Source organism: Fulmarus glacialis, unplaced genomic scaffold (assembly GCF_000690835.1).
Source record: "Fulmarus glacialis isolate BGI_N327 unplaced genomic scaffold, ASM69083v1 scaffold4678, whole genome shotgun sequence".
NCBI lineage: Eukaryota > Metazoa > Chordata > Aves > Procellariiformes > Procellariidae > Fulmarus > Fulmarus glacialis.
In genome coordinates, this window is record NW_009226207.1 from 34,501 (window position 1) to 59,017 (window position 24,517).

At 44.3% G+C, this 24,517-nt stretch overlaps 1 protein-coding gene across 1 annotated transcript in view; it reads right to left on the bottom strand.

Moving 5' to 3' along the window:
- LOC104080355 (dihydropyrimidinase-related protein 2) overlaps positions 1-24,149 on the bottom strand; it is a 38,655-nt gene extending 14,506 nt beyond the window's left edge. The window contains exons 1-6 of the mRNA XM_009582724.1: positions 24,064-24,149; positions 22,547-22,731; positions 4,203-4,367; positions 3,004-3,065; positions 1,765-1,845; positions 795-863 (exon numbers count right to left, since the gene is read on the bottom strand). Coding sequence (XP_009581019.1) covers positions 795-863; positions 1,765-1,845; positions 3,004-3,065; positions 4,203-4,367; positions 22,547-22,731; positions 24,064-24,083 — 582 coding nt within the window. The 5' untranslated portion in view covers positions 24,084-24,149. The remainder of the gene's footprint in view (positions 1-794; positions 864-1,764; positions 1,846-3,003; positions 3,066-4,202; positions 4,368-22,546; positions 22,732-24,063) is intronic.
- Positions 24,150-24,517: the final 368 nt, after the last annotated feature.

Here is a 24,517-nt window from a genome sequence, read left to right on the forward strand (position 1 = left end):
AAACAAGGAGTGAGAGAGAAGCCCAAGAAATGGGATCTAGAAGAGTCAACGGCAGAATCCTGCCTACATGAACCCGAATTCTGAAGTCTTTACTCATGCAAAACTCAACTGAAAGTGATGGGAAACTACAAGAATTTCAGGGTCTAGCTCCGTAAAGACCAACATCACCCGAACACAGGGACTCCATCTTAAAGTGTTCCTGTGCAGTGGCTGAATCAAGAAATTGGTGATTCAGGTAGACTCTGCTCTACCTGTGCTTCAGGTTCAACATTTTCTACATCTCCTAATGTAGGATTCCAGTTTGGGCTATCAAAGGGCTAAACTGAAGATGTGCCAAGTACCAACAGCTCTCTGTGTCTTGACTGCTTCTCAGGGGCTCTGGGGCTCTGTGGTTGAAACACATCTCACCTCACTTTAGATACCTGATGTATGAGAAGAGCCTTTACAGACTATCTCCGATAATCAACAGAAAGAGATGAGCTTTTCCAAAGGGCGAATCAAATCTTAGGCTGGATGAATTACTCCCTGGAGGTGTCCCCTTCTTCAGTATAAAAGCTGAGGGAGCTCCTCAGTTGCTCCTAAGTACCCATAGCAGTTAGTCTCCAGAAGGGACTAGTTACTAGTTAGTCCCTAGAAGTGGCCTGAGCCTCTTCCCTTACCCCAAGCAGCAATAATGTTTACAGCCAGGATGAAATCGTGTTTCCGGCCACATTCATCCCAATACGAAGTACTTGACGGCAATGCAGAAATGTTATAAATTGGGGGAATAAATGCAAAGGCAGTAAAGTCCTCACCTCTTCAGGTCTGCTCAACACATGCCCTTCAGGGCCTGTGATCCCCAGTTCCAGGATCCTTTGCTGCTCCTAAGGCAGAGAGAAAAAAGAGCAGGAAAAGATTTAAAGCAACACACATTTTTCCTTGCAGCAAACACAGCTGTTTGAAAGAGGTACAAGTAAGATTCTAGCATCTGTGCTAACTAATAATCACATGGGGCTTTACATAAGGGCCTTACAACCAGAGTCCTGTCCAACTTCCCTTGTTGAGAATAACCAGAGCTCGCAAAACCCTTGCTGATTTGTTCACAGGAGGTCAGGGAAACATTTTATTTTGATTTGCTTCACACTGGGTTCATAGCCCCTCAACTTTCACTACTCATTTGCGTCTATAAAATAAACTCTAAGATGTGGCAAAACAGCATCTCATGAAAAAATCATCCTGCAGCTGCAGCTGACTGGGCTCAAAGGCTCAGGTGGGCTCTTCCCCAGTCAGACAATGCAGAAATCCACTGCAACATCAAGTTTTGCATGCTTAAGATATAATGTGTAAAATGAGCTGGAGATCAGATTAAATCCAAATAATTATTAACATTTCTTCTTTGTTCTGTCTAAAGGATGAACAGATCCCAAACATCAGCATCCCAGATACTGTATGAAGCTACTTCCCTTCCCACTCCCCCTGGTCTTAGTTACCGCAGAACATTTTATTGTACGCAGTGACAGTCACACCCAGACGCAGTCTTTCGCTCAAGGGGAGAAAGGCAGAGATGGCCGATAGCTGCCACAGACTGAAAGCTGCCATGAAAACCTGCTTTATCAGTGACAACGAAGGGGATGAGATTTGATGCACAGCTCTGCTTGCATCCTTGATATAGCTGTGCCATGCTTTTAAAAGTCTTGGTGATTTTCTGTTTGCAAAGAAGGATTTAGAATTTAAATCCCTCCCAGCATTTTGAAGTTAATAATCCACAGAATAAACATAACATACCTCAGCAATGATGTCACCATTCTCAGCATGCACTTGAGCTGTCGCACCAATATCCCGGATTACACTCAGGACCTCATATATCTGGAAGACAGAAAACATTCAGTACAATATACTCCGAGCGTACACTCAGGCACACACCTATTATACAGTATACGCTCCAGACTCCTTCAGCATACAGAATTTTGCAGAATGGAAAAGAAAAAGAGAAGCATTAAGAAATAGAAGATGTGGTTTGCTGGATGGATATGGTCCATATTCCTGCCTACAACTAAATTTCCCAATCTCTATACACTAATGATATGGCAAAGAAGCACTATTCAAAAGCCAGGTTTTGGGTGTATTTACCACGCTGGAGAAAGAAACAGCAACTGCACAGGCCTACATCTGGAGTGATTTTAAGGAGCTCACAGAGCTGTACCTGTTTCATGCGTTCATTTACTGGTGCCTGGGATGAAAAAAACCCTTACATTTGATTTTCACGAGGAACCTGCACCCACCCCTCTCACTGGCTGGGACGGGAGCAGTGTGATTTCCCACTCCAGCAACCAGCTTGAGAGGGCTCAGGTTGAGTAACCCACAACTGACGCCGGCTCCGTCAATGGTCACTCATTAAAATGCTTACCAGAGTCATTAGAGATAACTGTCATACACCACTGCCTCCTACACTGTTCCAAATGACTCTCAGGCATTCCTCTCCTCCCACCACATTTAGAAATATAAACTGCCCATCTCAACAATTAAATGTACCCAAACGTATCCACTAGAATAGCAAACAGGAGGGCAATTCCTTTTTAAGGTCCCAGCAATTCTAACGCTAAAGCCAGAAACCCACTTCTGGACCAAGATCAGTTTCAGCTTATAAACACATAGAATAGTTATGCCAGACATCAAACTGTCCTGCTCTGCGCCTAGGCATAAAGCAGCAATTTATAAAACTGCCACTGCTTCCACACCAAAGGAGCTGGAATAAAACCTTAGATCTCTCAAAATGAGGGTTTTGTCATTGCTTTCCCCAGCCAAGTCTTTCAGGGTTTGTTGTTGGTTGTTTTTTTTTTTTTATTAAAAAAAAAAAAAAATCTTCAAACCAGAGCTCTGGATACTGTTGCAAATCTTAGGTACTGTTATGCACACAAAGACTGAAACCAAAAGAGAATGTCAGATCCAAGTGTACTGAAATTAAACGCTTATAAGATGCACAGCTTGCAGTGACAGAAGCATGTGAACGTTAAGCCTTCCTACCTGAGAATCAGTTAGCTGAAAGCGATCTTTGAAAGCCATGTAAACCAAGAAGGAGTTCACACCTGGTAGAAAGAGAGCAAAGGAATTATCTTTGACATACAAATTGTAGGCACAGATAAAGCTACAAAACACACCGTTCCTCATCGAGAGAAGATGTCCCCCTCAATCAGCCCCCCCGCAAGCAGCAATGATGGGTAGACAAATAAATTACTTTAATCTGCTGTGAAATGTGTACGCACATGTGCGTGCACGCAGGCACAAGCACTCTCAACAGATCACAGCGTAAAGCAGGATCTCCTCGGCCATGTGGCATCTATTAACACAACTGATGAGAACGGAGGAGCCTGCACTCCAGCCGTGGGGACAGCTAAACCCCTAGGCTTCCACTTAACATTGAAATAAGAATAATTCTGTGGATTCAGCACTGTAGGAGGTTGAGTAAAAAAATAAGCAAAATGCATCACACACAAAAGCAGAGACTGGGCCTGGCTGCCTGATCCCCCACTCCCTCCTGCGAGAGCGATGGGAAATCTGTGTCTGTAAGCACGCCCTCCTCCACGTGTTCGTACTGACCAAGACTCAGGGAGTGCTCCTAAGTCGGCTTTCCCTCTCCTGCCTTCTGAACCAGTAAAAGCTCTTACCCAGCACGTGTGGGAGAGCGCTCATTAGGATGTAAAAGACTGTTTTTTTAAACTACAAACAGGATGGAAAATTACTCTAGCCTAAGGAAATTAAAGAGGGGAAAAACCTATGAGGTCATTTTATTCAGCTCTTCTCCACTTTTAGCAAGCAGTGCTGGATTGTTCCTTCTGGGCCTGATTCTTCCCTTGTTTACAGCAGTTTAATGGCTGAACCTACCACCTACCTGCACTAACGAAAACCAAAGGACCTCCACTGAACAAAGGTGCTCCTCTGCATGGCAGCAGCAAGAGATTCACCTCTTCAAAATCAACGCTCACCCACCTAAGATTGCAGTGCGTATTTGCAGTGCGTACATCCCCCTGCGCCCTCTACAACAGCGACTGCCCGAACCTCCACAAGAAGCTAGAACGGGCCAAGTTAATGTCAGGGCCCAGAACAGCTTTATTGAGATCGAAGAGTGAAGTATTTCGTGAGAGCCAGTCCTAAAACACAGGGGAGCCAGTCCAAAGAAATAAAGAGGGGAAAGGCTTCTCTGAGCTTTCAGTAACTGAACTTACCATGGTCTTTAACCAGAGCTTCCATCTCCTCCTGGACACCTTTATGCCACTCGGTGATATCCACGTGCAGAGAGTAGTCGCAGCAGGATTTGCTGTCTGCCCATTCTCGCCACTGGTCGAATGCAGTCAGCAAACTGGTCCCTGGCTCAGGAACCACGTGATCGACTGGGAAAGACAACCAAAGCATTGGTAAACGGATGGTGCAGTAGCTTTTCTGGATGTCCAAGACAGAAAGCATGCTTTGCAGAGGCTGCTGGAAAAACAAGACATCCCCCTTCCCTTAAAATATTTCTGTTTGAAAGACCTGGTTTCTAAAGCCCCACATCTGAGAATGCAGCCAGGAAGCTGATTACGGAGCCAAAGCAGAAGGAAATACTTCAATTACTACAGCCTGTTTACTGCAATTGTTTGTGAATGGAGCAAATGAAATTCTTAGGGCAGCAAACACAAACCACTGCAGAGAGCTCTATAAACACCACTCCCCTGGCTGGTGACAAATAAACAATGACACAGGCAAGATCCCCCGTGAGCATCAGTCAGCAGCTTTCAGTACTCAGCACCTCACGTTCAAGCAGTGACTTCGTCTGTGCCTCTGGACATGCTAGAAAAGGTGTCCAAAGAGTGCAAAGATGTATTACTGCTGGCACGTACGCAGTGACAACCAAGGACTCCACGCACGGATCAGAGCTGCTACACATCCCAAATCAGAGCACCTTCCAGAGACGGCGTGCAAGCGAGGACTGGAAGAAGCAGGACCAACAGTCTGTCACGGCTGGAGAGACACCTCCTGACAACAAGATGGCCCTGCTTGCCTCCAGCATCTGCTCAGTCTGATCCTCGTTCCAGCCTAACCCATTAGGTCCAGCAGCAACTGGGTTCACAGGCAGCTGCAGGATACTTCACCAGTGCTACCGATGCAGAACAGCCTCAAAGGGTAACAAAAGAGATTTGAAGGTTTAGTGTTCCTCCCAGTAATCTGAATAGCATCCAAATTTTTATTTGAACGCACGGGATCTCTAAGATCTTCACTAGCCACAGTGAAATAAAAGAAGCAAGCCAGTATCTCAGAAACTGAACTGCTGCTGAGAGGGCAGGGAAAGCCTGCGGGACTTCAGGGGTCACAAACTGGGCAGGCTTTGTTGAGGAGGAAGAGAGAGCCCCGGCTTGATTTTACATCAAATCACACACAAAAAAAAAAAGTTGCTTCAATTATCAGCAGAGAAATTCAAGCAGTTTATTTTTAACTTTACTGGTGAGTATCCGGGCTGCTATCAGCTCAGCAGTTAGCTCTAAATCACAACTGGGATAAGACACAAAGTCCTTGGGCCCTACACGCTCTCAGCGAAGTACGAAGCTTCGCTTCACCCCCATGCAGACATGTCAGCCTATATTTACTGGGTTTGTGCTGCCTTAAGAACTGGATTTACATCGGGAGCTCTCGACCCGCTGCAAAAGCAGTCCTGCTCTCCCGAACGACCCACGAGCTTCAGCCACCCGAGTCGGTAATGACGTCTCCAATGTCTGAGATGTGCAAACGCTGTAGAAAGCCGAGAGGATTACCCAAAACAACCATCCTTCCTGCAAAGCTCTGCCCACCCTCTCTCCCTTTTGCAAAGGTGGCTACGTGACAGATAGCAAAACGGCAGTTAAAATATTTGTGCTTTTCCAAAAGGCTTGTGTTTGCCCCTCGAAGTGTCACGCTAGCCTGCAAAGGGAAGGATGTGAGGTACAAAGCTGCAAAGCTGCAGCTTTGACCAGCAGTGGCTTAGGGGTTCAGGAGTGGCTGGTGGCCTTCGTCTGCTCAGAGAGCAGTGTCGTGCCCATTAGACAAATCTATGCTATGAGGGAAAGCTCTGAAATGTGCCTGGTGGCTGGCATCAGATCAAGGATGTGCTTTTCGCCATCCTTGGGAAAAAGCAACCCAAATTTAACCAGCCGATAAACTGTCCTGTTTTTAAGAAAAATAATCCAATTTCTGTTCCATGAGCTCCTCCTCCCCAATGGTCAGAAACCTTCCACTAACTTCCAGAGCGAATTGTTTCTTGGCCAGTACGTAGCCCCTTGTCACTCTGCCAAAGTTAATCTTTAGCTTAAGTAGTATGAACAACAAGGAGAAAAATAACATTCTCTCTGCCTTACCAATGGGATACAGAGAAAACCCAAGTTTTCACGAACGGCCAGTGCCTTAACACAAGAGCTGTCTTCCCCAGCTCACTGACTAATTAAAAAGCCAAAAAAGCCCATTTAATCTCTAACACACCACAGTAATAAATCCATCTCTACTTAGACGAAAGGTGCCCTAAGAGCTCTATCAACCCTGAGATGATACATGGCTTATGGGCATTAGGAAATTAGGAGGCACCAAGGGGTTAACACAGTGGAGTCTTCACAGCCCAGCACGGAGCCCCTAGGAATGACTCTGGTGTCTAGGATCAGAGCTTTATCACCATCTTATTTCATGCGCTGCCCAAGTATGACTAATGGGAGTTTGTGGAGGGAGTGGGAGAGGGGGTAAGGGAGCTCTATCAGATCTTTGACAAAGTCAAACCACAGCTGGTTGCAATAAGGATAAGGGATGGAGGTAGTGGTGCATATGTGCATGAAAGTCAGCTCTGGGGATTAGGGATATCTCATATGGAAGCTGTGCTGCTGACACATCTCATAGCAGCTCCCTTGAGCTCACCGATAGCCAAATCACCCATCATCCCCATCAAAACAGAACACAGTTTGTTTCCATAGCAGCTCTCTGCCAGGCAATTACTGATCAACCTCTTCGTTATATTCACGTGGAAGAAGTTAACACGAAGGCCTGAATGTGCAAGGTAAGCCAACAGCCTTCAAAAGCCTGTGATTTAACTAGTCCAAAGAGACTCGGTGAAGGAGCAACATGGTAGAGCATACCATGGGATGCCTGACACACGGCATCCTAGAGCAGGAAGGAAGCTGTGCTGCCACAGGTGAGGCAGCAGAAGCAGTAGATCCTGCACAGAAGACATGAGGAAGGTGGATGTGCTAATCTAGAGGTAATTCAGACACAAATGCAAACGTCTCCTCAATTTTCCATCCCTTGTTACAGTGGAAGGGGCCAACAACTTTGCAAGATCATGGCCTACATCCCTTCACGCTAGGGTTGGGGTTTTTGGGAGCCCAAATAAGTAAGAATGAGCCGAGATCCTTTAAAGGAGAAGAGTCAAGATTGATTCTTCACCTGCTGTTAAAAATACTGAGCACTGCAACTACTTCTGCCTATTGGTATGGATAGGAATCGCCCACATGCAGCTCAGAGGAAGTTCTCCTTTGAGTCCTCAGGCACAGCTCAAGAGCTCAGAGTAAAACAAAAAGCTTTTTTTCTTTAAGGCCCCTGTGCTTCAGAGCAGTACAAAGCAGCTGATGAAAGCTCCATCCGCCGCATTCCCACAGCCCGAGGTTCCCAAGATGACCCTTGGGTATGATCCGGCACAGGCCCACGGACGCAAGGTCTTCTGACCTACCGGAGCACGCAGCAAACCCAGCCGTGGAGATTACCCTGGAGGCTTCCCATGCGAAAAGCAGCATGCTGTCCTGACCTCCCTCAACCACTTCTCTCTAGGGAACCCGACAGCTTACTGCCCCATCTTTCGTTCCTTCATTTCGGAACCCAGGAATGTTCAATTCCTGCAGCCGCTGGAGTGGCCTCACGTCTGCAGAACGCACTCAAGACAAACTGTTGCAACACAGACTGTTGTCACCCCTTTATATTCTAGACCACTACAGCTTGATCTCTTCGTGCTTCCAAGCCCAGATGTTTTCTTCCTGTTGTTGATCATTGCTGTACAAATGATGTCAGCTGCTGAGGTCTGAAAAGGAAGTTGCCAGCTCAATTTAAGCTCAAAGCTTGCTCCAAAACCAGAAACAAAACGGAGAAAAAAAAGAGAAAAGGAAAAGATCACTTAAGTATCACTTCATCAGTACTGAAACCTTCAAAGGAGGAATTAAATAGCTTGTGGTCCCTGTAGTGGCTCCCTGAATCAGAGTGAATTTCAGGCCTAATCCTAATGTTTCTTTTCATTTAACATACACTCTCAGCAAGTTACACGGCAAAGCCAAGGTTAGGATTACAGTGGTTTCTCAGCTATGAACAGAAAACATTCTGTAGATTTATCTTTTAACCTTCTGAGATGTGGAATCCAAAATGCAACAGCTATGGCTTAGAAGCAAGCAAGCCCAATTACATCAGCAAAGTAACTGCTTTTAAAAAAAAAAAATTTAAAAAAAGGATTTTGTATTTTACAAATCATCTAATTTTTCCCTTGGTAAAATACTGACAAGATTCCAAAATTACTGGATAGTCTGTTTATCTTCTTCCCAGACAAACCAAGCGTTCACCTCCCTTTGGAAGGCAGTGGGATTTGAGCACCTGCGTACCCACATGCCATGATTGTTCCAGCCACAATCACGAAGACTCTTAATTACCTCTCCGATGTGCCTGGTTTTGCTCTCCCGTCATTACATACAGTTTCACATTGCTTACAAGGTGCATCTGCTCTTCCTTCCAAGTATTTCAGCTCCCACCCACCATGGCTGTTTTTCTGCCTGTCTCGCTCGTGATCCTTCGCTCCTCCTTGGACAGATTAATCGGCTCAAGATTAAAGGCAGACAATAAGCTGAAGTGAGACAACAACACTAACCACTGTTAGCTTATCTGTTTGGCTTTAATATACCAGAGCTGGCATTCAGCCACACTGAAATGTTATGTGTCCAATGAGCCGAAATGGTTGAGTGCTGTGGGGGAGAGATGACAACCCCCAGTGGATCAGGCACTCGGTGTTAAATGAAAGGGGAAGGCAAAAACTTAGAGAAACGGATTTAAAGGGAACTTTCCAAGTACGGGGAGAAAAAAGTAATACTGTTTTAACATAAGCATGAAAAATCTAAGTAGGGTAGGAGAAGTGACAGCACCAGTTTACAGAGCACTAGCATTTACTGATCACATCACTGGTCAGCGCGTGTATTAAGGACTGGCTTTAAACATATCTTTGTTCTTCATTCAGCTGCCATATCTTCTCCCTTACTTTAAAACCATACTGACCCGCTAGCTGCACAGCACACTTAAAATGGTGCCGATCTCAGCTTTAAACAGGGGCTTTATAAAGCATTGCATCACATCTTGGCTTCCTTTTACAAACTCGGATACGCTGTGGCTTTCTGGTCCTTAAGAGCTTTCCTCAAGCAGGGGGATATCTGCGGCTCTCGCTCAGGCCCCGAACACGTGCCCAGTTTGAGAACGGAGGTAGTTATTCTGCATGGGCACGAGCGATCGCTCACAGAAGACCGGGGAATTTAATCACCAGCCTGCAGGATGCTCTGAGACTGAAGCCATAAAAAATCCCATATAATCTCTCTCTGGCACTTTGAAGCCCTCCAAAAATGCAGTTTAAGGGTCATGCCTTTATATTTTTGACCCCTCACTAAGCTCAGGAGAATGTATTGCTTCAGTGGGAGACCTGAATTCAGCTATTAGCCTTGCCTTGAAAACAAAACTCTACTTTCTGGATGGATGTCCTCATGGGTGGGGATTAATGGGTTTTATAGCTTCCTGGTATTGTGGCACGTTCAATTTTTTTCTTTTTTGCATCCTGCCTCATTTGAGCAGGCCTTGGCTTGCTAACAACTCTTCCTGGAGTTTCTATTAATAGCCTTTGGTTCCAGCTTTCCCCTGTAAAGGTTTTTTTCACCTGGTTTAATTACGTGTCATCTAAAGCATGCATGAAATTCTTCTTGGTCTTCAGCTAATGAACACCACTACCAGGAAAGAGAAAAACTATTTGATATGGACAATATAAACGTGAATTAGGGTCAGATGTTACAAAAATTGTGTATGCAGTAAAACCATGTATGCAGGGTTACAGTTGCTATTATAAACTGCAGTTTTACGCATTATTTCCTGCTCCTACTAGCATTAAATGTGCCTATTGTTTAAGAGGAGTTTATAAGGTGAAAATCCTTAACATTTAAGCTTAACTCTTAGCAGGCAGATTTCCCCAACCCAAAACTTTAAATAGCAGCTTGATCACTATAAACACATCTGCCTTTTTAATACTACTTAATCTTCACAGCAACTGCATGTGATGAAATCTGGTGAATTTATTGAGTTGTACATTCTGTCACAAGCCATTTTATTGAGAGGTTGTAATTAAATTCAGCCCTGGTAATTGCACAGCTCCCTACTTAGAAGTCTGGAATTGTTGCTAGTCTATGGCTGCAGTAGTATTCTCCTGGCACTGGTGTGAACTGGGAGTAATGCTATGAAAGTGAGTGGAATAAAATCAATATACATGAACTGAAAGTCAGACCCAAGAAGCTTCACAGAAGATTATCCCATAATCACAGACGTTATTTCATCCAGGGACTTCAAATTCTCAGCTAGTAAAATACCACAATCCCTTCTACTATTGGTTATATATCATTATGACCCTCTGACGTGTCAAGAAATTGAGCTACCAAAAGCTGCCTTGTCCAGTTACAAAGTTGTTCAAAAGTCACGCCTGCCAGCAACAAGACTTCTGCTTGAAGTATTGAAACACAACTGCCAGCTCACCGGCTCTGCATCAATTTAGGCTAGGAAGAGACCTCAGCATTTCTTCTGAGCTCAAAAATCCCAAATCAAGTAACCTAAAAGAGCCTCGCATCTCATATGTTCTGATTTCATACCCAGTTCTTCCTCTAAACCACACTCTGGGACATGTTTTTGATCTAGGACAAGAAAGGATAGCTACAAGATCACTTTTAAGGTTACCATTTCATGTATCTGACGTACCCAAGCTGATACACTTGAAGGTAATGAAAAGTCAAATGAAGAATTTTCTTAACATCCTGCATCCAGCAATCAGATTTCAGCTTTGCATATTTCTGGGGATTTACTCCCACATTATTTTATTGTTGTTGAGTTTCTTCCCCCCCACAAAAGATACTGAAATACAGAGATTGTTCTGAAGAGTAACAATGCTTTGCACAGAATAGCATTTACCGTGCTAATACAACTACACAAGGACTGTTCGCCTGTATGTGTCTGCCAAACTAATAGAAGAGAGAGCAGGCTAAATGACATTGCATGTTGTTTTCTGTCAGTTTAGATCCAGTTTATTAGACTCCACGCAGAGAATCAGAAGCTGGACCAGGCTCAGAAGAATTAGACATATCCGTGCTACACTGATTACATTTTCAGACTGCAATGTTCTGTTATTCCCTCACTGATGTCACACAGATATTTCACTTGTCTTTTTAGCTGATTAGATCCAAAATATGATTAATAATTTAATGCCAGCTGGACACAAATGTAAAGAATAGGGGTCTGTATGTCCAAACACTAATTAATAACCCTCTTCAACAGCTGGAATGACTACGTACTTAGATCAGATCAAAAAAGGCTCCATTCTTTACAGTACAGGTTTATTGTACATCCAAGCTATGCTTGTCTCTCAGGAGGTCACCATGATAGAAGAGGCGGGGAGCCAAGTCCAAAAGAGGTACTTAAGTGATTCCAAGATTTATTCTTTCTTTTAGGCATACTCCACACTTGAAGCCCACGGAAAAAAGTACACAGGACTTCAAAGACGTCCATATAAATTGGCCTGTAAACCTTGAGGGAATGGGATTGAAAAAATCTCTGTTTGTAGCCATGGATTTCAAGTCAAGGCAAAACACAACTATAACAACACATCCAAGGGGCAAAAGTTTGATCAGAAACAAGAGGACAAAAGATCAGTAAGCCAGTTCTGTCCCTCTCAGGTCAGTGGAGATATACTCTGCCCGTCAGGCTTTTTCCACTAGCCGGGAGGCTGGAACAAGTCTGGATTTGCACCATTGTCGCCAAGACCAGATTTTGGCTTCTCACCCTCATTTCATTGCCCGTGGTTGTCTCAGGGGGGCGTTGGAGATGAAGAGGAACACAACTGCAGGACGGCACTTTTTAGAATGGAAATTTGTGATGGTTCTGAGAGGGCTTTATGGTTTCAGGACTAGAAAGATGAATTTTTTCCCCAACAAAATAAACCAAATGCAAAGAGTTCCGATTCTACAGAATCTTTTTTTTTTTTTTTTTTAAAAGCTTGTGAGGGAAATGGAAGGGAAAAAAAAAAAGATCTGCTTGGTGAACCTGTCCTTTCCCTCTGTGTATTTGCTATATAAACATCTCCCCTCGCTGGACAAGGACCAGACACTTCCTCTTCTCGTGGCTGTGATGAAGTGACATCACGCTTTAAGGAAGAAGTTTTCATCAATCACCATCATACCATTTCCACTTCTGGTAAGGCACCAAGAGTCCCCATTCTGTTCTCAGTTAAACCACTGACTTCGATGACTGTCAAACAGAACTATAGACAAGGAAACGAGGACCGAATCAGACTCAAATGTCCATGTGTGGGATCTGATATGGAGGTCCAGCAGAACGTATTTTCTAATAAACCCATTGTAGGACAGAGATCAAGCAGCACATTCACACTGCAACTTCAGTTTTCTGAGTACACCTAGCCATTTACTAGTTTTCTATCAACTTTGTAAGGCTTATATTGCCTGCAAAAATAGCTACTGAGATTGCTGTAATGACAACCTGTAGGAGGCCCTAACTTGATGATCCTTAGTTTAAACAGGAATTCTGTGACAGTCCCCAAATGCCGAATTTCCTTCCTCCGGGTCTGAAATAGCCCTGTCCGGCCTCTGAAGCAGTCTGGTATCTTCCCAGGCCCATGAAACCCCTCCTTGTTGGGGGCACAAAGCACCATGTTTGAGGTAGAACAGGATGCACTCCTGGGCATCACCTGATCCGGCCAACCCGAAGATGGACACTAAGCCTGTGGCTCTTCCAATCCAGGACCCCCACAGCAAGCTGGTTAGGAAAACTCACGCATGCAAGACGCTGCCTTTTATTTTTTCCATGCACTAAGCTTTTACAGGCAACTCTTACATTCTAGACCTCAGCTCAATTTCCTGCCTCAAACACGAAAGCCAGACTAATCAACAGCCTGAATTGCCCCTGGATCCATGCTGCGGGACAGCTCGGTGAGAGTCATTCCCATACAGCTGCCATTTTCCCCTTTTATAGAGTGTTTGCATAGCAAAAGGACTAACTGCTTCACAAAGCAGCAGAAGCAAGCTCTGGCCTTGGTACCGTAATTCTACTTCACGTAAGAACACCCTGCACATTGACATTTTTCTCCAGCTACTGTTGTGCTACAAAGACTTCACAAAACTTTTTCAATTCACAGTGGATAAAGAGTCTCTGCACATCAGTCTGAAAAGTACTTTGTACCCCATCAGTAGTTGACCTCTTCTCCTTGGACACCGATACAAATCCTGAGAAATCTTACCTGAAACAAAGAAAAGTCTGTTGCGAAGTATCATTAACTGACACACATTTCTGGAATGGGATTTTTGAAGCAATATTGGGTTACGTTATCTCTTGCTGTGCTATGCTTTGGGAACTTTCCCCCTTCTTCTCCTTTACCCAAAAACAGTGCTGTGTAATCATACGGGATCATTCTCAAGGAACTCCTTTACCAGCTCACATTGCCTGTAGGCTCTGCCAGGGAATTTCATTCATATGTAAAACACCACAGAGTCCCCCAGATTCCAAAAATATACTCACTGCACATATGTAACTGCTTTAAGGAACAAAGCAAACTGGTGAAAATATGCCCTAGAAGCGGTCAGAAGGGGAACTTCCAAAAGCACGGCCATTTTTGATGGGCTTTGAAAATTCACCGAGAGATTTCCCAGTTAACATTTGCATGTTAAAGTCTAACGGTTCCACCTACTACTTAAAACAGGCTTTCAGGATCCAAGAAGCCAAAAGCACTCTACGCACACAGGGCTCACCTCGTCTCTCCCTCACACAGGGTTTTTCCTTTTATTCATATCCTGACAGCAACCAGAGCTGTGCATCATGAGCTGCAGGGACTGGGTGTCTGCATCTGCACGGATTCCAGCTGGGAGGGACAGGGACCATCTCATTGCTAGATGGCATCCAGTTTCACACGACAGGCTCTCAGGCAGCTCTACATAGAAATAATCACTTTGTACTTATAATATGAGAGTCTAGGTGAACTTAACTAATTTGAATTAAAGCTTACAATCCCTCAGCAAGAAACCCACCTCCCATTATGGACAGCTAGCAACTAGCATGGAGAAATTAAATTACATGCTCACTGTCACAGAGGTAGTCCTAAGACTAACTGTAGTGTGTCAAGGGAAGAAAAGAGTTTTCCGAGAAGCTGTAACTCTTAAGTGCCCATCGCTGCATTCCTTTTAAATGCACATGGCTTCCATGGGAGTTAGGGTTGTACAAAGACGCAGGCACGGCCCCAAGTTGGTAACAACTGGCAATTTATAAACATGATTAAAGTATGCTAGACAGGAAGAGCTAATTTGTATTCCTTTAACATTTCTCCCTCTCACCAGAATGATTAAAAAAATCCAGCTTCCAAGAAACAGATGGGATCTATGAACTGAAGGCATAGTGGCTGAAGGAAAGATGGAAAAAGACTGCTGACCCAAGATGTCAAATTCCACTCTACAGACAGCACTCGTCTGAATCCTCCCCAAGTGAGAAATACTGCATTTAGTTTTAGCCATCACTTCTTTCAAACATCACTCGCTTCCTTCCGCTGACATGCAAAGCTAATTCCCAGCGTGGAAGGTTAAAAGTTCCTGTCTGACAAGGATGGTTTCTGCTGAGTCAAGCTCGCGGGAAGGTAAAAAAGAAGCCAAGGGATTGAACAAAAATCCGTGCCCAGAAAAACAAGCCAAGAAAAGAGCTGGAGGCACCATTTCCTGCTATTTCTTTTAAGACCTTGTCTGAACTTGAAGGTCATTAAGACAGGTTATCTAGCAAGATTTAACTCACATGCCCTGAAAATCTATCACAGACAGCTAATGATGTTACATTAACGGAGGTGGATAATTGTATTTTATTTTTTTAAGATTGCTTTTCCATCTACAGTAGACACGCTTTAGCTGGAGGACCCAACTTTTACACCTGCATCCTTCAAAGTATCACAGGCATTTTCCACTGATGTAAGGGCTATGTAAGACAACACATTGGTGATATCCGTTAGCTCTTTACTCCTCCTGTGTGTCATCCATAAGGCATGGGACTTGGGGTTGAGAGCATTGGACATGTGAAACCAAGAAAAGCATTTAAAAGCAGCTCTTCAAACAAAAGAACATAAACTCTTCTCCATGCAGCGGGAAAGCAGCACTACTGATCCCACCATTATATGGAATAAGGGGTATTAAGTGCTGTTGCATAAACAGACAACATTGGTTACTTCTCCTGAGTGAGTGCCAAATCCCTCTTTCTGGATGCATGGAAAAATCTAGGTCAGTCACATCTGCAGGAAGACGGCTGCACTGTCAGTGGTGTTGCCATCTCAACATTCATTTGTTCATAACTAAATCAGAGTCTCCAGCACGTGTGGGACAGCCTCCGTCCACTCCTCCCTCTGCAGTCACAGGGGTGGAGCGGGTCCAAAGCAGAACGGGGCAAAACAGAAACAGAGCAAGGGCCCCACTCACCTGCTCTTGAAAAAAAATAATCAGTGTTGCCAAAGAGGCGGAAGGCTGGGTGAGGAGCGAGGGCCAGGACCCAGAGCAGCTCTGGGGAAGGCAGAAGATGGGAAAATAAGGAAACGTCTACTGATGGACTTACACACAAGCCACGCTGGACTGCAGTGGTTTCACAGGACTCCAGCCCAAAACCAGACACTGCTGATTTCACCTTTCAGCACTAAGGAGGAAAGATGGCCCAGCTGGTAGGCAGTCATTAGCCTGAGTATCTGATAGCCAGGGTTAAAGGCACTATCACACCACAGGCCTCCTGCATAACCTCAGGCAAAGCTACGCAGCTCCTGAAGTCCTCATTTGTTCCTCACAGGAGCCTATTCTCTCAGCGGCAAAGAGATGACAAACAATAGTTGCAGCCCAAAGGGAAAAAGAATTCAAAAATGCACACAATAACACACAACGTATGTTGAGGACTGAACAGCTGTTTCCTCCTGTGCTAACTGGCAAGAGACATCAAGGGCTTGGCAGATTCGTTCCGTTCACTTCCAAAAAGACCCCTTTGGAAACCCCACCAGAACAATAGAGGCGATCCCATCCAGCAGAAAGCCAGCATCGCAGGCTGGAAGCGGAGCCGGCCCCAGCAAGGCAGGCTGTCGTCCGAACAGTAGCTGCACACACTACTGCAGGCAGAGATGCCTAATGGACTTAGAGGGGTTTAAAAGCTTGAGAAGAGTAGCTCGCAACGGGGGAGAGCCCATCTCTGTTTACGGACCAACTTTCTCATTAATGATTTTAAGCCCGCTCTGAATGAAAGCAACAAACACATCAGCAGGAAAAAGCGAACAAGATTCGGCGCGAATCAGTGCAGAGGCTGAAGAGTGGCGGGGTATAAGAGGCACCGAGGGGAGCTGGAGAGAGGAGAGAAAGGGCCAGAAGGACTGCACTCCCGTGTGGTAATGTCATTCTCTTAATAACAGAGTTCAAGGAAGCCTCTACCCATATAAATCACCAATAATCTTTTATACGAGCAAGTGAACATTTTCATTATGTTTCTAGAGATCAGTGCAGAGGCTGAAGAGTGGCGGGGTATAAGAGGCACCGAGGGGAGCTGGAGAGAGGAGAGAAAGGGCCAGAAGGACTGCACTCCCGTGTGGTAATGTCATTCTCTTAATAACAGAGTTCAAGGAAGCCTCTACCCATATAAATCACCAATAATCTTTTATACGAGCAAGTGAACATTTTCATTATGTTTCTAGAGAATTAAACATTTCTTTGCTGCAGAAGAACTACCGCCAGCTGCTAGAAGGTGAAACAAGCCACACACCCCGGCGCAGCCCGTCTGAAGTGCTAGTCCCCAGCCGCACAGTTCCTCTTTTCTCTCTGCTGCTGGGTGCAAAAAGCAACAAAATTCAGGCTGGTGTCTGTGGAACAATGCAGTGCTGTGTACACAGAGCCTCAGAGACTTGGTGAGACACTGCAGCTCTGTGGTCACTGCCCTTGGACTCAAAACGCTTGGTTTTGTACTTCCAGCTCGGCCACAAGTTACTGCACAACCACTCTCTTTCCATCCTCCTCCTCTGCCCACCATTTAGACTCTTGCTTTCTTTCAGGGTAGTGCTAACCCCGATAACATAAAATAGCAGCACCCAGCAGGGCAGCGTATGATCTAGTCTTCACTGGTGGGTCTAAATACCACCCCATGCCAAGCTGCCCTTGCCCCAGAAGCCCTTTTCTAAACCCTACTCTAAGCTCACGTTGAGGTTTAGACTCTGATCCCCTTTGGGGCAGCTCCATCCTCTCAAGTCATGCTCAGTTCAAAAATTGAGAGGTGAGGAAGAATACTAGACTGGAAACATTTCCTTCTAGCAAGGTGGTGATCTTCAGGATGACCTGGGAGACCTGCTGTCAACTCACCACAAACTTGATTGGAGCTAAGCAGCTAACACGCTCCTGAAAATCCCTGCCACCCTGCCGCCAGCTCTCTCTTTAATAGCAGGGTAAAGCATTAGGAAGCAGACGGCAGCCCATTTGAAGCTCCCCTTCATTTTCTGAACCTCCCAAGATACAAAGGCTCATATCCCTAGCGTACATTCTCCATGTTATTAGGATAACTGCTAGTCAAGTTCAAAAGGCAGCTGGCTTCCAAGTCAGCAAGCCAGAAAGAGCTATAATTTCTCTCACTGTAATTTCTCTCTATGATTATAACAGTGGTTGACTGAGTCAACACAGGCAATGTCAGCAAGCGATTTCACTCCAGGACAGCAGATACCCAGGAAGAAGCACAGTCTTCGGGAGGGGGGGCTGAAATGTGTGTGGGAGCTGGCCTGGATAGATGCAGTTCTCAGTAGGACATTAAACAGGCTAGAGGATCAGAGAGCCAGTAAATATACACAGCTTAGCTTCATCCTTTCTGCAGGGTTAGGAGCAGAGAAAGGCAATCCTGAAATCAGGGGGAGTTTTACCATTGATTTTGATGGGGATTTCACCCATCACAGTTAATAAGCGACCAAACCATCACAAGACTTGCAGAGACCACCCTGTTCTTAGCAGTGATATCTTCCTTCTCTAATAGCTCCAGGGACTGTTTTATATCCTAGGGCATCAACCTACCTCAAGTTGGAACAATAGGGGCTCAAAAATGCCTTCTTTAGCTCAACAAAACTGTGGCTCCATAGGCTCCATGAACGAGAAAGAGCCTCTTGTAAAGGGCACCTTTAGACAGAGTCCTTTTCCAAAACTCCGGAAGGACTGTTCTCTTCCCATGGAATACAGGGGAGCTTCGGGAAGCTACCCTGAATGAGCTGGAGCCTATCTAACACTCCTCTCTCCTCCAAAGTCTTCTGTGGATCATCCTGGAATCCTCCCTTCAACTTAACGCCCAAACACTGCATTCTGACATTTTAAAAGGGCGATAATCCAAGTTTTTTCCAGAGTAATGTTATCCTAAAACATGCGCAGTGCTGTTCGCCCTCGGCTGACATACCCACACTAACATTGTTTTAAGGTAGGGACAGAGAAAGGATCATGCAAATTGCCGTTTCAGAAGAACAAACAATCATATCACAATATGTCATATCACTTCTCAGCTCTGCACAGCAAAACCAACTCTATTTTTTCATATGTTAGCAAAGTCAGCTGGAGTCTTGCCTTTGGCACTGGAGAGGGTAGAGACAGAAGGATCATAGCTGGAATTCCTGTTCAGATGGCCTCCGTGGGACGAGTAGCTAGAAAAAGAAATCAGCCCTAACTCCTGAGTGAAGCAACCTCGAGGAGGGCTCAGGGAAGCAAGGACTGGAGAGCCCTATGGATGCATCACGTATAGGTGATGTAGAGCAGAAAAGGGCTAATTCAAATTACCACCAGCCACTCTCCCTCATTCCAGCTGACCAGTGGATGAGTTGGGAAGCGCTGGATTGGAGCCACATCTGCTTCCCACCAGGATAAATCTCCATCGGTTCCGCACAGAAAGTGGGGCTACTCCGTTTGATACCAGTTGAGAGTTGGATTCTCCTATCTCTAATGCTGTAGTAGTGAATTTATTTTAAAGGGGAACGGAAATAAATGAGAACAGGGCTTGGAAACAATAGGTTACATTCTTGAACTCCTGCGTGCTTCCCTTGGATGCGTTTGCCATGAGAATTAAAGGAACAACATTGAATTTGATCTGAGCTGAAAATGAAGTTCACTGAAACCAAACCAGACATACAGGGTGAATCCCTTGTGCTCCTGAGGTCAAAACTCTCCATTACTTTGCCGAAGCCAGGATTTCACCCACAGTTTTTATAAAACCAACAATCAATAGAAACGTAGCCAAGATTCTTGTTTTAATTTCACTGGAAAATGTATATAAAACAAGTATTTCCCTCCAATGATTGTAAAGTAAACAGCCTTAAAGTGCCCTCCTGCATGAAAATGTGAAGCAAATTGAAGCATGAAGCCGACTAACCTGTCTTCTTGCACAAAATGAGGGCTATGTATAAGACAGAAAAACGGATGGAGTAAAGGTATTTGTAAATAAACAATACAAAGTTTGCTTAAAGCACAAATGAAGAAACAAGGGTGGTTTTTTCCCCACAAAGCTCACACCCATGAGGCTAGCTTTTCCAAAAAAGCCCGAAGAATGAAGGCACACAGCTAGACACGTTTCCATGAGAGGAGGATATTCTTTTTTGAAAAGTCCCAGGCACGGTATTTAAAATATACAACGACATAAACACTAGCGTGTCATTTTCAGGCTGCAATCTGTTTGTGATATTATGAATATAGTTCACTAAACGTTGTCCTATTTATTATAAAAGAAAAAATGCTGCAATCAACCACGACTCCCACCTGCTTTGGGAAAAACCAAAGGCCACCCACCAAGGGCATGTTCACGAGGGCAGTTCTGCATGCCTCCTTGCGGAAAAACATTTTTGCAAATCATATAATTTTGCTAAGAGAACAGCTGAGCTGACACAGAGCAGCATCTCCAAAGCTTTGAAGTCTAGTTGGATTATTTATCCCGCTTTCCACTGTTCAGCTCCAGTTGCTGATACCCACCCATCAGAAATGTCTCTCCAGCACCCTAAGCAGTCCAATTACTGTCCCTGCTGCTACGCTTCAGGAAGATGTTTTTTGTTCAGAGATGATTGTGTGTTTTGTCCCCTAATCCCAGACACTCAGGAAGGCAGCAGGGTCAAGGTTAGCCACCGTCCTGCTCTACATGGTTTGCCCACAGTCATAACCTACATTGTGCTACTTTTTCACAGCTGTAAAATGAGAAGTTATAAAATGGGGGACTCTCCCCAATTTCCCTAACTCAGAGGTGTGTTACGAACACCATTAGTGAGATATTCAGATACATAAAGACAATATACATCTACACATATTCGGAAAGGTCCAAGCATTTCTGAAGCATAAGGCTCTGCATAGGTAAAACTGGGCAACCAAAGGGCTACTTTAGAAAATTTTGCCTAAGCAATTTCTGCTTAAAATGTTTTTAAAAGTGCCGTTGGGGGAAATAAGAGCTGGTAAGAGCTCAGATGCAGATGACAGAGAATGTTATTTTGATCTAACTCAACTTAACAAGGAAGAACAAAATGGTAATCCAAGTGTGAAGCAGGTGTACTAATAACAAGGGAACAACCAATGAAACAAAGTCAATGAACTGAAGCTGAAAAGAAAATACCATCCCAGTGTTATTAATTTAAATTGACAGCAAAGATTTGAAGAAAAACTGCATATTAGTATGCACAATGAGACCATCCACAGCTACACTCTCACTTTACATTCTCTGTACATGTGAGGTTATCTTCACACACAAACTTCATACTGTAAAATGGTAACATGATGAAAAATAATTTCCCAGGTTATTTTATGGGTATTTATTTGAAGCATTAGACCAAGTTCATAGGCCAGACACAACCTATTCGCAAGGTCCAGACCCAGAAAAAGATCTGTTTCTGAAACACAGACAGTCTGGCTGTGTTTGGACCACTGGCTCCTACTCCCGACCTCCATGTCAATCCATCCGAGTCCATCCACCAGGCCAGGGATCAGAGATCGCTCATAACCATCCTCTAAGAGATGAGGATGTTCTAGCCCGTAAGGAGCTAGGTTTGAACTGAGGAGAGTTAGGCTGATTCCTGGCTGTGCCTAAGCCCTCTTCATAGCCCCGGATCGGACAATAGACAGTAGTACCTGTTCTGAACCATGCTCTTTTATTTCTCTGTACCTTAACTCCCCTCCTGTGAAATGGCAGCACCTCAGAGTACATGAAAGAATGCAAGATGCTCAGATATTGTATCACTTTACACCTTTATCCTTGATTCCCATATGCGGCAACAGACTCCAGGGCGCCGCGTTACAGTTTACACATGATCAGCTGCACTGCAACAGAGGTTTTTATTTTTTTCTCTAGCTCAAACAAGGTTAACAATGACTCACTTATGGAGTTTTAAGGTCCTGGCTCCGACAAGCCAAGCATCTGTAGCCAATGCAAGCGGAGACAGATAGCCTGGAAGTCGTTCATGAGGCATTTTAGAGCCAGAGTGGAACACCATGAGTGTCTAATCCTGGTGTCAGCAGAACAGTCAGTCAGTCTGTCTTTTTATTTTGAGCTATTTTCATTTCCCGATTTCTCTCTTCCTCCAAAAGAGGATATGAGCACAAAAGGAACAACGCTAACAAAAATCCTGGTGCTAAAGATGCGTACATAAGTGGGCATGTGCAAATCCTCAAATAAGTGGCCCAATTTTCAAAGATAGATAGTACATTGGCATCAAGCTTCTGGGTGTGAACCATACGATGGACATCTATCCCTCCTCAGACAACCCTGTATGAAGTACCTCTCCTTCCTCTCTCTGTATGTGCAGCAACCACTGTTCCAGAAAGGCTGAACTCTGTAGATGGAAGAGTACCAGCCTCTTGGAGTCACAGACATCAAGGAGAAAGGTAACCGAGGCACAGGGATGTGGAGAATCTGCTGCTCATACTGGAGCCAGAGGTCAAAGTGACACTGGTTTCATTAGGAGCAGACCCAAGAATCTGGCAGTCACGCAAGTAGCACAGTAAACCCTGCCAACAGAGAAGACAAGAGTGAAATGACTGACAGCTGCAAGATGTGGAAATCCTAGGGTCTTGATTTTCCACCCCGTTTCCCACCCCTACACAAGCTTTTCTCAGCAACCTGGACAGACATCAGAAATCCTCCACTGCTGATACCCGGTCCAAAATATCATGTGACTTACAAAGCCCACAGTCTCTGTACTTAATCTGAGAAAGAAAAAAGTAAAGCTTTCTTGGTAGAGAAAAAACAGCCAGCTTACTGATCATGGTGGTGCCCCCAGCCAGTGCAGCCTTGGTCCCTTGGAAGAAGTCATCAGCAGATGTCATCCCCTGTTCCGGCATCTGGAAGCGGGTGTGAACGTCAATCCCTCCAGGAATCACCATCCTGCCATGGGCTTCAATAGTTTTCACTCCCCCTGGCACAATCAGATTCTCTCCTATTTGCCTGGGTAAACGCATTTCAAACAGCAAGTCAGACACAAACATGAGACAAGGCAAACAGCCTGTAAACATACACCCCTGTGCTACTTAACCTGGCTAGTGTTTTCTTTTTCCATATAAAGCAACGTACAGGATCAGCATACATAGCTGATAATATTTTATGCTTCCCCTTGAAGCAGTTGCATAATTGAGAGCAAAGTGTGCAATTACTTCAGGACCTTGGGGCAATATTAGACTTAAGAGGAAGGAAAAGAAGGAGCCACATGGCAGACAGCCGGAGAAGGGACCATGCGGATAATCAGACGATCGCTGCACCAAAGACAGCAAGAGCCTTGCGAGCAGCTTTACTGGGACTGGACTGGGATTGCCAAGTGGCAGTTCAACACTTGATTCTAGCTATCTAACAGCGATTTAGATGTTAGTATTGTTTTGGGAGCACTGGAAGAATTTTTGCCTCTATATTGTCTACTTTCCTTTCATGCACAAATATTATGTAGTCCCTGCACAAATATAAACCCATGCAGATACCGGTTACCAAATTCCTGATGAGACCCCCAAAGCCCTCTCCAGTCTACCTTTACAGATATATTTTTAAAAGTGCGATAGTGAGTGACACGTTGCAATTAATTAGCTGTCTTTGGCTGGCTCCTTTAACTTTTAACCTTGATTAACAAAGCACATGTGCTGACCGTTTAGCCAGAACAGGGAAATTCCTCGTTTGTAACCCCTGGCTTGTCCATTTTTTCCTAAGAGTAATTTTCCAAAGAAATCTGTAATATATTTAACGTGCCAGAAACGCATGTTTCAGGACTGAAAACACAGAAACCTCAATCCTTAAGCTACAGGATCATTACTAACTTTAAGGGAGTTTAGATTGATCCTCATATCATAGAATCATAGAAGACAGTGCTGCAAGAGACCTCAGGAGCTCACCTAAGTCCAGCCTCCCACCCTAAAACAGAAGTAACTGTATTAGGATGCTGAACTCTGGATTCAAAGTATCTTAAGTCATAACTCAGTAAAACGTTACAACACAGATAACTTCAAACATATGTGTCATCTCAGCATGGCGTTATTCACATGGCTAAAATTAAGCACATGTAAGTACCGCCCTTGACCCATGCTTTAGTAACAGTGGGGTCTTGGCCCATTTGTTTATTTAATTCAACACCTGGTTTTTAAAGTTCCTCCATCAAACACCACGAACACATATATGATATACGTGCAATATTCATTTTGCATTGCAATTTAATATAGCTCACTAAATTATTCCTTGCTAATCTGCAGTGCATTTCTGTACATTCCCAATTGCAACACGGTATCAGGCTTCACTTACTTTATCAACCCATCTTCCATGTAAATGTCTGCATAAAAAGACTGGTCGTCATTAACTATTTTACCACCTTTGATCAAAAGACGATCACTCTGCAACAAAGAAGCATACAACAATACATAATTATTCTGTGAGAAAGCTGACAGTCTGCAGTGTCACTTCAGAGATAAAAGAGTAGAGCTAGAAACAACCTCTGCATTATTCAAAAGTGCATGTCAAAACACAAGTCAATTGCTGCACTTTCAACTGGAAAGATAAAATATTTTATTTCATCTGCAAGTTCTTTCATCACACTAATGATCCAAAAAAATCACAACGGAAAAGGAGTTGAGTTCCAGTGGGCTTGTCTACTTGGCAGCTTCACTCATACCTGCAGCCTGCCACCATCACCTACAGCAAAAGCATTCGATAATACTTTGAGAGATGCGTAATAGCCACATCTCTATTTTTTCTGCCT